Source organism: Balaenoptera physalus (genome assembly GCF_965194825.1).
Source record: "Balaenoptera physalus genome assembly, chromosome: 9".
NCBI classification, from domain to species: Eukaryota; Metazoa; Chordata; class Mammalia; order Artiodactyla; family Balaenopteridae; genus Balaenoptera; species Balaenoptera physalus.
In genome coordinates, this window is record NC_138888.1 from 33311288 (window position 1) to 33326756 (window position 15469).

General features: G+C 35.7%; 1 protein-coding gene across 2 annotated transcripts in view; it reads right to left on the reverse strand.

Moving 5' to 3' along the window:
- The window catches only part of LAMA2 (laminin subunit alpha 2), a 622418-nt gene that overhangs the window by 47026 nt on the left and 559923 nt on the right, over positions 1 to 15469 (reverse strand). For both annotated transcript variants that reach the window (XM_082475049.1, XM_082475048.1), the window contains exons 46-50: positions 14600 to 14733; positions 12555 to 12714; positions 9454 to 9578; positions 4958 to 5120; positions 4134 to 4278 (exon numbers count right to left, since the gene is read on the reverse strand). In XM_082475049.1, the coding sequence (XP_082331175.1) occupies positions 4134 to 4278; positions 4958 to 5120; positions 9454 to 9578; positions 12555 to 12714; positions 14600 to 14733 (727 nt within the window). The remainder of the gene's footprint in view (positions 1 to 4133; positions 4279 to 4957; positions 5121 to 9453; positions 9579 to 12554; positions 12715 to 14599; positions 14734 to 15469) is intronic.

Sequence of the window (15469 nt, forward strand, 5' to 3'; positions counted from 1 at the left end):
ATCCATATCTATGCAGTATGTGAGGTTAAAATTTCCATCCTTCTAGAATTTTCCTCTTTGACTTCCATAATGCCAACTTCTCCAAGCTTCTCTTGCCTTTCCAACCTCATTCTCAGTCTCCTTCCCCAGGACCTATTTCTTTGAACACTTCTGAAATGTTGTTGATGTTCCCTAATGTGCTTTCATTTGGCCACTTGTCAGGTTTCAGCTCTCTGGGTAGCTCAAGTTTACATTTACTTACCATATGTTGACAACTTAGAAATATATATGCCTGGACCTGATTTTTGCCTAAACATCCACATTCAACAGGTGAGTCACTATATACCTCCCCAGTTGATATTCCAAATTAAAACGGTTCTCTTTTTCCTCCCAGATCTGTATTATTTATTTTATTTGGTGGCACTAAGACTCCCACCCAATCTCCTAAATTAGAGTCATCCTTTCTCCTCACCATTCCACATCTTACCAATCAACAGCCCTACTAATCTCATCTCCTAAATAACTCTAATATCTGTCCTTTTTAAATTTTTTTAAATTTATTTTTTCTAATCTTTAATTTTTATTTTATTTTTGGCCACGCTGCATGGCTTGAAAGATCTCAGTTCCCCAACCAGGGATCGAACCCAGCCACGGCAGTGAAAGCCTGGAATCCTAACCACTAGGTCACCAGGGAACTCCCTCTGTCCTTTTTTTTAAAAAACACTTTTATCGAAGTAAAATTGACATAGCATAATTTGCCCATATTTAAAATGTACAATTTGACAAGTTTTGAGATGTCTATACATCCATGAAATGATCACAGTCAAGAAATGAACACATCCGTCACCCCAAACGTTTCCTTTTGCCTCTTTGTCATCCTTCCTTCCAGTCCCTCCCCACAAAACCCAATCAACAAATATCCTCTATCGGCTTTCTGTGACCATATGTTAGTTTGTGTTTTCTATATAATTTCACATAAACGCACTTTTTTGTCTGCCTTCTTTTACTCAGAAAAATTATTTTGTTATTAATCCATTTTGTGTGCAAATTAATAGTTCATTTTTTTAAACCACTAAATACTATTCCATTGTGTGGATGTACAACAATTTGTATATCCATTCACCTGCTGATGGATGTTTATTTTTTGTTTTTTGAGTATCACAAATAAAGGTGCTATGAACCTTCTGGTACAAGTCTCTGTATGGATATATGCTTTCACATATCTTAGGTGAATACTTAGGAGTGGAATGGTTGTTTCATATGACAGGTCTATATTAAACTTTTTAAGAAACTGCCAACCTGTTTTCCAATGTGGCTGTACCATTTTACATCCTCGTCAGCAGTGTATAAGAATTCCACTTGCTTGACATCCTTGGCAGCCCTGGGTATGTTCAGTCTTTTTTTTTTTTTTTTTTTTTTAATTAATTATTTATTTATTTATTTTTGGCTGTGTTGGGTCTTCGTTTCTGTGCGAGGGCTTTCTCTAGTTGCGGCGAGTGGGGGCCACTCTTCATCGCGGTGCGCGGGCCTCTCACTATCGCGGCCTCTCTTGTTGCGGAGCACAGGCTCCAGACGCGCAGGATCAGTAGTTGTGGCTCACGGGCCTAGTTGCTCCGCGGCATGTGGGATCTTCCCAGACCAGGGCTCGAAACCGTGTCCCCTGCATTGGCAGGCAGATTCTCAACCACTGCGCCACCAGGGAAGACCTGTTCAGTCTTTTTAATTTTAGACATTCTAGTAACTGTATAGTGGTATCACATTGTGGATTCATTTTGCATTTCCTTACTGTCAAATCCCACTGCAACTCTTATTTCAAGCCATCATTCATCTGTCTGAACTACTATTGTACCTAATTGGTCACCCTGCTTCCAGTTTAATCTGAAAATTTACATTCCTTATTTCTCCTTTCTCTGATTATTTCCTTATAGCTCCCTTTGTGGGCTCTTCCTTTACTATACTGCTTCAATATTGCTGTTTGCTCAAGGGCTTTGGATCACCTTATTCTGGATATGACTGTTTTGTTTTTCTCATCTCTATTAAGGTACAATGATTTAAAACATGAGGATGCTTTGTAGCTATCCATCTCTGCCCCACAACTCTGCTAATCCTCAGATACGCATAACTAATTGCCTGTCAATTACACAGCTTCCCTAGGTTGCTAAGGATACTAAGAGTACCTTTAACACAGCATGTCCAAAATAGAACTCAGCATCTTTTCTAAAAAAGTATGCTGCATTTTTCCTGTATCCAAGAGCTTGGTAAATGGCACTGACATATTCTTTGTTATTTTAAGAAAAAAAAAAAGGAATCATTTTTGATCTTTTTAAAAAAATCTTACTCTCTGCATTGAGCATGTCATAAAGCTCAATTTTAAAATGCTTAACATCTTTCAACTCCATTTTTTCCTATCCATTCTCATGGTTCCCTTCTCCTTGCTCCTCCCTTGGTTTTCCTGCAGACTGCAGGAGCATCTGAAATTGTCACCGTCTACCCTCCAGGTTGCTGCTAAAGAAACTCTACTAAAACACAAATCTGATGGTGTCACATTCTTGATTAAAACTCTTAGTAGTTCCCTAATGATTTCAGGAAGAGTTGACACTCACTAGTTTAGCTCATGAGGCCCTTTATAAACTGACTCTGTATTCTCTCCAGCTTCATCTGATAATTTTCTGCCAACATTCATCCTGTTAGCCTATGGATTGACTTGTAGTTCCTGAAGCATTTCCCCAAGTGTGTTCAGCCAAATGCTAGTATGGCATGGAAGGATTCTGGTGATCAAAGAAGTTTGGGAAGTGTTCGATCAAACAGAGTTAAACATTCTTCTTAACTACTGTGCCGAGCCTCTAACACGCAAATGTGAGTTACTTGGGAACAATGTATACAGACAACAGTATTCCAATTTATTTTATGAGTGCAAAACCAGTTTTTGTCCAAACTGAGGCGTTTCTCCAGGGTTTCCTGTTCCAAGGAAAAGCAGCTGGAAAACGATGTACGATGATGTATTATGCTCACTGACGCCTTGAGGCTTTCATACAACGTTCACCTCTTTGAATTGCCCAAAGGGGCTTTTCACCCAGAGTACTCCTCAGCTCCTGTTCATGCCTCAGGGCGCTCCCTTGGGGGCTGACCTCTGGGTTTGTCTTTGACGTTTCTCTCTTCTGAGATTCCTAGCCTGCTATACAGATCTCTACATGGCAATTAGATTTCTGCTCTCTAACCGTTGATTGAGTTGTCTATCTCCCCCATTAGACTGCAAGTTCCATAAAGACAAGGACTTATCATAGACTTCACTTAGTTCTTGCAGAGTATTTACTTGGTTCTTGGCAGATATTTGTTAAGTGCAGGAATGAAAGATGGTGCAAAGTTATACCTAAATTTTCATGAAATGTCACACTGGCATGTTCAAAATGAATTAAGTCTAATTATATAAACAGAAGAATCTAAGTTTCATTTGCAGATATTGGTAATGCCATAGTACATAGAATTAGCGGAATTATACTAAGATAAAAATAGCAGCCCACAGAGACCTAATAGGCTTGGATTTCCGTCTTGGTTGTGAGATCTTATGTATATATGTCTGGGACCACATATAAGTTGGAGTCTACACTTTCCTTTCTGTAAACCAGAACAAAATACCTGCTTCATGAGCAAATGAAATAATGTTTGTGAAAGTGTTTTGAAAATGTCCTGGAATCATAAAAATGTTACATTATTATTAATTATTAACTTGCACACATACAAATTTTTGGCATTTTCAAAAAGTAAAGAACTGGTAGCTGTGCTCTATCACCCCTACAAATTCTACCTGTGGGCCACTCTAAAGGCAACATCTTGGCAAAGCGGGAAGAAAAGGAAAGCACACAAGGTTTTCAAATCTACTACAGGATATAATTTTACAAGTTGTAAGACAGTTTTATGCTTTCAAATTAAGCTCTCAGTTTCAAAAGAAAATGACAGAGAACCATTTGGCTCTTCAATCAGTCATGTCTAACCCAAACCACCTATAAGCTAAGCCAAAGAAATGACTGTATCAATTTTTCACAGAATTTGTGAGTACCTAAAATAACAGACAGGGTCTTCCTCATGATTAGGTACGTGGGAGCTTTGGATAGCATGATTAAGGCTCTGAGTGCATTATTACTATAGAAACTCACCTTGTTTTTGAATTCTTGACAAGGTGAATGATTTCCATTTCCCATCATTATGGTTTTGATTGCTGACAACGGAAGCCATTCCTGAACCCAGATCATAGCTGACTTTTATGTGCCCATCAGTGAGCTCTACACTCATGAAATCTTTCTATTAATAGAGTAAAAATACACCAGTGATTAGATACACAGAGAAATATATGGGTATTCATTTTCTTTGTGGAGTTTATAATAGGGCTTTATGGCTAAATTACTGAATGTGTTGATCTGTAATTGAAATCCATTTTTGGATACAGAATTGTTGTTACTATTTTGTGAATGTTTGTGGGTGTGATATTATGGTGCAAATGGTCACAACCAAATTACTAGGATGTATCCTTTTATAACAGGAGTAAAAGTGGGTTTCTTTGAAAACATATTAAGCAAAATAAAAAGTACATTTCCTGAAAGAATTTACTAAGAAATATTGACCTGGAAAAAATAATGTGGCTATTTAGAACCACCTTTTGACTTAGGTCTCTAGAAGAAGACTAAGGAAGTAGTTTTTCTGCTGCACGTTTCCATACCGGGGGACTCTTTACTGGGTGCTTCTCTTAAAGGATTATAAGGGAGTTATACTGAAAATAAATAAAAATTAAATTGTGTCTGTAATTAAAGTTACTGATGGAAATATATAAACACTATGCACCACTCTTGGCTATTACACAGCCATCCCAGACTCCTTTGAACAATAACTGATAATTCAACAAAACTGATAACTGCATTGGAACCTTACAAAAAAGAAGCAAACATATTTTCAGTCATGAAAGATCAGCTGTGCAAATCTTTACCAGGTCTCGTGTGGCAAGGTACATCAGGAGAGCATTTGAAGAAAATGTCCTGAACTTGAACATGACAGTAGAGATGTTGGGGTACCAACGAATGGGGCGGCTGACTAATGCATAGCCTTCTCCATCAAACTGAATAGTCCCCTCACTATCTTCTACCTGCGGACTGAAGAGAGACATTTCACATGAATCAGACGATGTCTACTTGGTCCATCAGTATTCAATACATCACACTGTCTTCTGAGACTGGACTGTAGGCTGTTGTAGGGCAGAAACCATCCCAGATATATCTTCCATCCTTCCCCTTCTCTCCAGCTCCACTGCCACCATCAGACCAAGTAACCACCATCTCTCACCTGACTTCATTAGGTGTTCAATAACTAGGTCATTGATGTTTTATATGCTTTTGCTGAAGTGCTTGGTGGCTAGTTATATTAGTGTTTAAGTGTATTTTAGTGGTGTGAACTAGTGGGATTTTGGAATGGGCTGAGAATGCATTATTACATTTCCCAAATACATAACATAATAGGGGGTAGGGGTTGGCTGAAGAGTGAAGGTGGTTGAAAGGTACTAACTTAAAGTTGTAAGAAAAAAAAAGCCGTACCAGGATATAGGCTTCTATTCTCTGAACTCTTGCTATGCAGTAGGTTTTTCTGGGACAGATTAGATTCAGATAATGAAGGGTTCCTCTAACTATGTGTGTTTGTTGATCTGTCTTCTTCACCAGGATGTAAGCTCTATGAAACCAAGTAGAGATTATGGGCCAGCCTCCATGCCAGGCACAAACTCAGCATCTAGTGTGGTACTTGGCTAATAGCAGAATCTGGTAGATATTTGTGGAATGAAAGGAATATTAGTAAAGCAAATTGCCTCACAGAGAATATATGTTCAATCAATATTGGTTGAATAATTAATGAATATCTAAGATAAGTCTTATAAATATAACATTTAAAAAGATTTTTTTCAAATGAAAAGTTATCATCTATCTATCTTATCTAATTGATGTTAACAGAGTAAGTTTTGATTGTGGAGATATTTTTAATCTTTAAATATCTGCGTATTAGCTTATATTTGAATCTGTGAAGTTGGAGTATTGTATTCACTTGAGAAAAGAGAGGAGATATGAGAAATATTATAGTAATCTCATAAAATAACAAGAGGTTAGAATAGTATTTGTATGCAATCTTGGCTAATGAGAAAAATAATAGGGTATAAACATTAATGGCCTCGAGGAGGAGGAACTGTTACACATTTTAGACAAGTTGGCTTTCTCTCTGTTTCTGGAAAAGGAGAAATAAAACTGAAGACAAAAGGAAGGGAAGAGTCTTAACTATGCGTTTCACAGTCAGGTTTTTGTAAATTTAAGATATATCTAAATAGGTATAAGATCAGATGATGCCATATATATTTTTTTCTAATGTACACTTAAAAGATGCTTTTTCAATATTCATGAAAAGTGTTCACTGAAAGTTTGAGGGACTAAATCAGCCTATTAACTATATAATTTATGTGAATAAATCAGCTGAATAATTTTGGCCTTCCTTCATCATTATAACAAATCCATTAAAATCTAGAGCACCACATTTGAGATAAGAAAATGTAATGTAGCATCTACGAAGGGGAAGCTCCATGAGGTTCTCAAATCCTAGGATTTTGCATTATATACTGCCATGCTACCAGTGACAATAGGGTGCGGGAGTCACCACTGACACTTTCCCGAGTGCTTTGGCCCAGTGCATTGCTACTCACAACTTGAAGAGAAAAAAACACAATACTTCATATATAATGTCAGGATAGGCACTGGAATAAAAAAATATATATCACATTTTATTTTCCTTGTACGGAAACCCTGGGATATTTGTATCCTGGTGTTCTTATGCCCTTAATCTATTAATTTCCTCAACACACAATGGAAAAAATAGCAGAGTAGATGGCAGGTACCCTGGAGTCTGACGTGGAATCTCAGAAGTCACTTTAACACCTCAGGTTTCAGTGTCTCCACTCTGAGACGAAAGGGTTAGATCAATGAACGATTTCTAAGGCCTATTCCTACTCCAACCCTATAAGAGCTTCTTCTATTCAAGCAACAGGCAAATCTGCGAGCAAGAGGTTTTGTACAGGAATAGCAAAACATACAGATGTAAATCAGCCTACTTCATTTAATTCATTAGCCAAAACCGGTAAATCTGGCTTCAAATTGTTGACTTTGAGTTGGGGGAAAAATGAATCTTTCCAGGTATAGACTCAATATTTCAACATCTAACATTATATTAGAGTTTTCCTACTCATTTTCAATACATTTACCAGGAAGAGTGACTATTCTTTTCTAATTAATAAATGCTAAGCTTCTTAACTTGCCTTTTGTTTCTCTTTTGAACCTGGATTTCTGGTCAAGTTAGTAAAGATTAATTCTGCTATTTGGGACAGCCATGCTCTTCCATGTAAAACTTGTTAACCACAGAACTAGATGAATATGGAAGTTTAGTATATTAATATTTCATCATTGTTTCAGTGTTCAGCTAAATACATTTTACGAGTAGCAGTTTTTTTCCCTATTTTAATCTTAATGTGATTTTTCAGAAGTTTAAGAAAAATAAGATACACTTTTTTATAGCCCTGACAGATAATCCTTTCTAAAACATTACAAAAATTATATCCTTTCTACTGACTACTGAATAAATGCAAATTTCTAAAACTGACATTCCAAGATCTTCTACAAAATGTTCTTAGTCTATGTCTTGCACCCTTGTCTATTTCATCTCCCCCATTTTATCATTTCTGCTCTAAAAGTGCAACCATTAATTTTATGTTAAAATGTGTTATATGTTCTCCTGAAAAGAAAACAAACACCAGGAGTTCTAAAATATTTTTCCTAAAATTACCAAGGCTTATGGAAAAATAGGGCTAGGGCAAGCCACTCAAAACTTATGTGACTTTGTAATCAGAGCACTCACAAAAACAGTAACATTCTTGATCAAAATATTAGTATAATTCAAAAAGGTATATTAGGAATTTTAAAAATAAGGAATTATTTCAGTAAATGTAGAACTTTAGCCTATTATAATTATATTAATTCATATAATACTTTATATAATGAAGGCCTAAGATCTTTGCAGAATTGATAACTAGTGATGCTACAGTCTTAACACATAATATGCACTGCTGAAAGGACATTTAAATGCTTTAGACGTTTGTTTGATAATAAGCTTTGGAAAAGCCTACTTAGAAATTTACCAAAGAAATGTTTACGGAAAAGTTGGTGTTGATTTGTGAGTAGCAGAATATTAATGTAGACCTCATTGTCCTTGTATTGAAAGAATTTTACAGACAACATTCTATATTAGATGTTATGGAAGATTATTAACAAAACCACTTTAAACTATGAATGGATCAGGCTTTCAAACTGTCCTCAGTGCCATACTGAAAAGTCCATGATGACAAAAAAAAGTAGAAAGATGAAAGTTAAAACTTTTGGGGAGGGAATATTTTTGGGCTACTTTCTTCTACAAAACTCTAGAGATGTTGAGAAGAAAATGTGAAGTATACTCTGCTACATTAATGGAGAATTTAGGTCCTAACAATGTACACGTTCCCTTTATACTGGAAGTAAAAAACATAAACTCCTTAGCACCTAATGATGTTAGAGTTACTATGTATATATATTAAGCTTCCAGGTATTTAATTTAAATTTTATAGCTTTAACTAAGTATAATTAAAATTGCTGTAGGCTCAGATGATCAGTGGGCTTTATGTTTTTTATGCAGAGAAATCCTCTATTTCTTCTTAATTGTCTTACATCCTCTATTCAGGTTTATATAAGAGTATTTATATATGCTTTATATGTTTTTTAAATATTTTTGAATTCCAACATTCTAACCTCTATCTTATAATTAATGATGTTTATTATGAAACTTTCTCCTGGCTTATCTTGACCTCTGCTTTTTAAGCAGAATCTTCAAGTCCCATGGGTTTCCACTTGAAACTCTTACATGATACTATGTGTCATTTGAAAAATCCTGTAGGAGATAAAACCTGCAGTATCATTCTATATTTTGTTGTAAACACAAGCAGAGTGAATCCAGGCTCTGAGAGGCCTGAAGCTTAATCAGTTTAGGGAGACCTTTCCTTAAGTAAAAATAAATGATGACTACAGAATAGCCACAGACACGCAACACCTCCTGAACATGAAGGTAAGCTGGAGTGGAAGGAGACAGTAGTCTTAACTGATTGAGGCTAGAATATCTTACCTTTGCAAATTTTACAAAAACATATGACCATGTCAAAGTACTAGGATACTTCCCAAATCCTTGGAAAGTGCCTGCACAAGTGAGGGAGGGGACTTAAAGTTTCTTAGCTTCCTGGTAAATCCACCTCTGAACACAATCACTTCAAACTTCTTGTATATCATCTACATGATAATAGAACACTGCGCAATAAAATTAAAGCTTTTGTGATACACAGGCCAGATAGACCTTGGAAGAGTCCTCCTCTCAACTAACCTGACGGTACATCCTTTGCAGTCACCTTCTATTTCTCGGAAATTCCACAACCCTATAGGTTTGCTGTCAAAGTATGCTTCTCCCATACAGCCAGTGAATGTAATCACACGTACAGCATCAGCCTTCTGAAGAGAGAAACATATTTGTTAGAATTTAGAATTTCACAAAAAAATTAAGAGTACCCATGAGAGTTATTATATGAACAGCAGAATCTGGAGTAGTTTTTATCCACTCTTTGTGAAAGTCTTAGTTGTGTACGTATCCATCTTTTAACCATATAATAGCCTCATGGATCCTGGTTATTCTGTGCTTTACCAGTTTATCACCATTAGTAAATAAACACTCCAAGCTTCCAACCTTAGGTAAACTGCTTATTCTGAGATTCTATTTTTTTTTATTGGTCCGTAACATGAGATTATTAGGAGAATTAACTAAGAGAATTCATTTATGGTACCACATTCAGTGCCTGGCACAGAGAAGGTGTTTAATAAAAGTAAGTGCTCCTATCCACTAAGGAGATTTACGAGAAAGGGTGCATACTGACTACACAAAGGGGAAAAAAGCTTGCATATTGATTACCCTATGATACTGCTGTCCCCAATTTTTCATTTCCTTTTACACCCAAGTAGGTTTCTAGGGCAGGAGAATGAAGGGACAGAGTAAATTTGTAAGAGAAGGGACCCTGTTGTTGTTGTTTGCGGGCATATACAGCACACAGCCCGACATCTAATAGGGGCACAATAAATATTTGTTGAATGACAACTCTGGTGTCATTCTCAAAAGGAAAGGTCTATTATAAATTTTTATTTTATATTGGAGCATAGTTGATTAACAATGTTGTGTTAGTTTCAGGTGTACAGCAAAGTGATTCAGTTATACATATACATTTATTCCTTTTCAAATTTTTTCCCATTTAGGTTATTACAGAATATTGAGCAGTGTTCCCTGTGTTATACAGTAGGTCCTTGTTGGTTATCTATTTTAAATATAGCAGTGTGTACATGTCAATTCTAGGTATTTAGCAGTCAAGAAGGAGGGGAATGATCCGATCCACTCTAGAGAACCTTGCTATAATTTAAACAACTGTTCCTTTTAGAGTCAATATATTACAATTCTACAATTTTAGAAGCACTTTGCCAAAGCGAATCCACATTTATCTGAATAACATGGAAGGAAAAAGTGAATTGATATGCTTGGATTTTAGAAAAAATAGAAGATAGTCACTGAGTAGTTAAACATTTGTAGTTATAATTTTAGGTTAAACTCATCAACACATACATCTTCCTACCATTACGATCAAGTGGGGCACCGCCATGGAGAAGGAATGTTGTCAGACACTGACATATACAAGTCAGAAGCAGTCCTTGGAATTCTCTGTCATCTGTGGAAGCATCTCTTAATTTTCCAGAGGTTGATTATCCTACTTGTGAATTGTACTTGCTTTTTGCTTTTCCTTCTTGTATCATAAAAACTATACTTGGGATATTTTCCTGCTCCTTTGAATTTTCATTAGCATGTTGATTTAATTACTTGTTTTCAGTTTTTTGGTTCATATTCTGGTATGGCAGAAGCCTTGAAACTCTTGGTCAAAATGATGAAGATTTTCTACAGATTTCATTTGCTTGTGTTTTTTTTCCCCCCTCAGACTGGCATAAATAAGTTTCTTTATGTCTAGTGACATCTGAATAATAAGAAGGATTATTTAAGGTGCAATTTAAGGTGTGACTACCATATCTTAGGCATGTAATCTCACTATTCATTGAGGTAGTAAAGGGTGGTGATTAAGAGTAGAGATTCTTGTGCCTGGTAACGAGTGTTCAAGTCCCAGTTCCACCACTGATGGCTATGTGATCTTGGGTGAATCATTTAACTTCTCTCTTACTTAGATTCCTTAACTATAAAATGAGGAGGATATTATCTACATTTTGGGGTTGTTATGAAAATTGTTAATTCATGTAAATTACTTAGAACATTACTTAGCAAATAGTAAGGGTTATATAAATGTTATAAAAGTTTATTATTGTATCCTACAATATGCAAGCAAAGTAGATATTTTTATCTCCCTTTCTAGTTAAGGAAACTGAAGCCCAAGAGGTTAAGTGACTTGCCTAAGGTCATATTTTAGTAAGTGATAGAGCAGGGAATTCAACCTGGATTTAATTTCAAAATTCATGTTTTTTTGTATTACTCGGTGCTATCCCTATATTTATCTTTCTGAGGAGGAGAGAATGTTGGCAATATGACTATATATTACTATGTACCATATATATTTATATGCAGCTCTAAGAAATGAGGATGATTTTAGTGTGTAGCTGTGGAATCTATTCCAATACTTTAGAGTCACATCTCATACACAGAGCAAATAAAACAACCTCACTCTATATGAAGGTTGAGTTCTCATAAATTTGGGGTCACCCTGGCTTTTCACATTTTCTGACTAATCTCATCCCAGGATGATTCTGCCAAGCCCAGGATTACGCATTGTATTTGGTTGTGCTCTTACATCTCACCCACAGGTCGTTTTCCAACACCTAACTCCATTTAATCAACACGAGCTTCTTTAAAATGCAGGCACTTTGCAATCTGAAATGCACAAGGACCTGTCACAAAGCAATTATGAATATTAAGTGCATTACTCGATAAGAATGAGAAGAGCAACTTGAAAACTTTAAAAATCAGATCATGATCTGAAGGCTTATGGCTCCTGTGATATTTCCCAAGGTATTCATAAATCTTTTAATTAGATGTGAGTTTGAACTTTATAGCACTTTATATCAATAAATCATAAATTGATTCAGAAAATGAGGTGTCTTTAAAAAACACTTTGCTCTTGAGGCAACTAAAATATCAAAAAATTGATGCCACAGATTAGGGCAAAACAACAACTGTTTAAGTAAATACACATAGGTTTAAAAAGACTGTGCTTCCAGATTGGATATTCAAGGAAGAAAATTCTTAAAATATATTCATGTTTTCATAAAAACAAATTAACTAAAAAGTGGTCAAGTTTTTGCAGCGCTTTATCATGTCTTTGCCCAAAGTCATCATGCCAGGAATTGTCTGCAGAGATTAAATAAACAGGATGGGGAAGAACACATTACCTTCAATTGCCCAGTCAAGCCACCAACAAACAGCATTGCGTTTGCGTCCACATCTAGAATAGTGTACCCTGGAGGTGACGCTGAATGGTATGTACTGGGCATAATGCTGGCTTTGGGTCCATCCAGAGCTCTCACGGAAATTGTTCCATTTCTCCCAGTTCTTCCAGGGTACGTGTTGAAATGAAATGAAAGAAAATACAGAAAATGAAGTATGTATCACATTTCTGGTCACTTCAGATTTAAAAGATATAAAATGTAGAGATTTGTTTTGGAATATTTAAGAGACAGCTGGGTGTTTAGCTTCAAACATTCCAGATTCATTAAACTGCAAATCAAAACCCAGAATCTGCTCTCTGCTATACGTTTACCATCAGATTCAACCAGGACCACTAAGCAATCTACCCTGATTCTGAATGTGTCCAGTGATAGGAAATGACACAGCAACAATTAGCTGATGGAATTGCTATTGGTTAAATGGAAAGTCTTTTTCCTCTTGCTTTACAAAACAATGTGCTATTTACCTACATGGACTATTTAAACAAGTTTATATTACTTCATTCAGCATTTTGTCTAATTTAATTCAGCAAGTGAACCCCAAATAAGCCACCCTTCTGCATTGTAAGCTGCATAATTTCTCCTAAAATCCCTGATTATATCTTGGATCCAAATTTGCTGAAGTAGTCTTCCTGGAATCATGCAGTATTTATTGTTTGGCACACCATCTTAATGTGTACACTATAACATCCAGGCTACAGAGTTGTGTATACAAATTGTACAGAAGAACTTCACATTTAGATTCAATTAATAGACTTTTGGAAGCTATTATTATTGTATTTCATTTTCTTTTTTTAAGTGATTGGTTCCCATGAGTTGTTAAACATGAAAATCTGATCTTTTTCCTGAGACAAGCAGTCATAACAAAACTTTGTCATATTTCTCTCCCTACTGTCTCATTTTGGTAATCTTTTTATCTTTGAGGGTGCAGTATTAACTGAAATATGTAGAAACAATAGAATGAATTTATCAAATAAGGTTCTTCTTTAACAGAATACATCTCTTCTAATAGAAGAACTGTACTTTGCAAATATAAGTATTCTTAAGCCCAGTAAAGTACTTAATCCCTCCCCCACCATCACACATGTAAGCATTTTATCTGTTGCTTTCTCCTCTCTCTCCCTCACACACACACACACACACACACACACACACACACACACACACACACACTTTTATTTAAGATCTCAAAAAGGAATTGAAGATATTTCTTTTCATTAAGTTTCTTTTAAACTTTTAATTGTGAAAAAATTAAACATATACACACATAGAATGAAACTCTATGTATCTATCACCTAGATTCAACAATCACCAGATTTTCAAGTCTTCTTTACCCATCTCTGATCAACTTCCCTTGGCCTTTAACAAAACCTCTTGACTGTTAGCTGCTTTGTGTTTAGTAGGTAGTTCGGAATTAGAAAAAGAAGAAGAGAAAATGAAGAGGAAGTATTGAGGACAAGAATGGATTCTACAAGTAATCTGTACACTGTTAGAAGTTAATTAAATTAAAGCATCAAGGATAGAATTAATCAATTTCCTATTCCTTCTCACAAGTAGTGTGGACCTGACATATTTTATATTCATGCCAGCATTTAGATACTGCACCCACCTGTAGCCAAGACTGCTGTGTAGACTAGAAGAGGCGCTTTGCACCAAAGACAGATACCAATGGCACCTCTTATGCTCTGGATCGTACTGAATAAGGGCAACAGAAAACAACTTAACCTCAAAGTTTCAACAGGACAACCAGATGAGGAGGCCAAAAAGGACTGGTCATTCTGTTCAATACCTTGAAGGTTTGTCAATTCCTAACATGTTCTACAAAGGTACCATTCACACACACTTATACATGTATATAATATATAACATTCGTATACATGTGTGCATACCTACGTAGCTACCTTCTTGAAACAGAAAAAAAAATTTTCTTATAAACTAGGAAACTACTTCAAAATTCTGTCAATGATCTTAATCTCTATTGAGTTAGTTACCTTGATGCCTCAATACGGTACCAATATGAGTCATCAATAGTCAAATCTGGATACTCGACACGTCCAACTCCGGATCCAACATCCCAGAGGAAGCTTACTTTGCCTTTACGCATTTCTATAGCCAGAAAGTCAGTCTAGTGCAGAGAAACACAAAAACAATAGATATCAGATATAAGGCACCCTGAAAGAGGAAGCCAGCCGAGTCTTTTCAACAGGTGCCATTTACAGATATATGAAATAATTAGAAGCCTCACAATAAAGATTCCCAAATAATATGATCTATTATTTCTATGATTAAATAGTACTTTATTATTGTATCTTTACAATACAATGTCCATACACATGTTCATAGTGCTGAGGCAAATGTGTTAATTCAACCAATTCTAATTAGGTCTAACATTGAGACAAATGTCTTTTCTTGCACTGATACTTGTGGTAGAGATAAAAGCAAATATTTGGGTTCAGAATTCATTGTTTTCACCATGGGCATTGACGTTTTTGAGGGGCCAGGTATGCTTTTTCACCCAAGGTGATCCAAAATTTCTCACCTGATTTCCAAGTATTGATTTATGTGATAAATGGTCTGTTGAAAAGTCTTATTCATTTTGGAAGGTCTCCATGCATATAAAGTCAAATGGGTCAAATGAAAGGAATTAAAAGTTTGAGGTGAGCTCTTTCGGATACAATTTCTGTTATTTCAGTTTGAGTCATTAATTCAACATGAATCAGAAGAGTTTTCATTGGTAAGAAACAGTACACAATTTTCAGTTTCATTTCACATGAAAGTTCATTGTAATTTCTTAGTTAGAGAAAAATTTTTAAAAAGCCTCATTCCTATTAATCTTTCTTCTTAAATAGCTGGATCTGAAA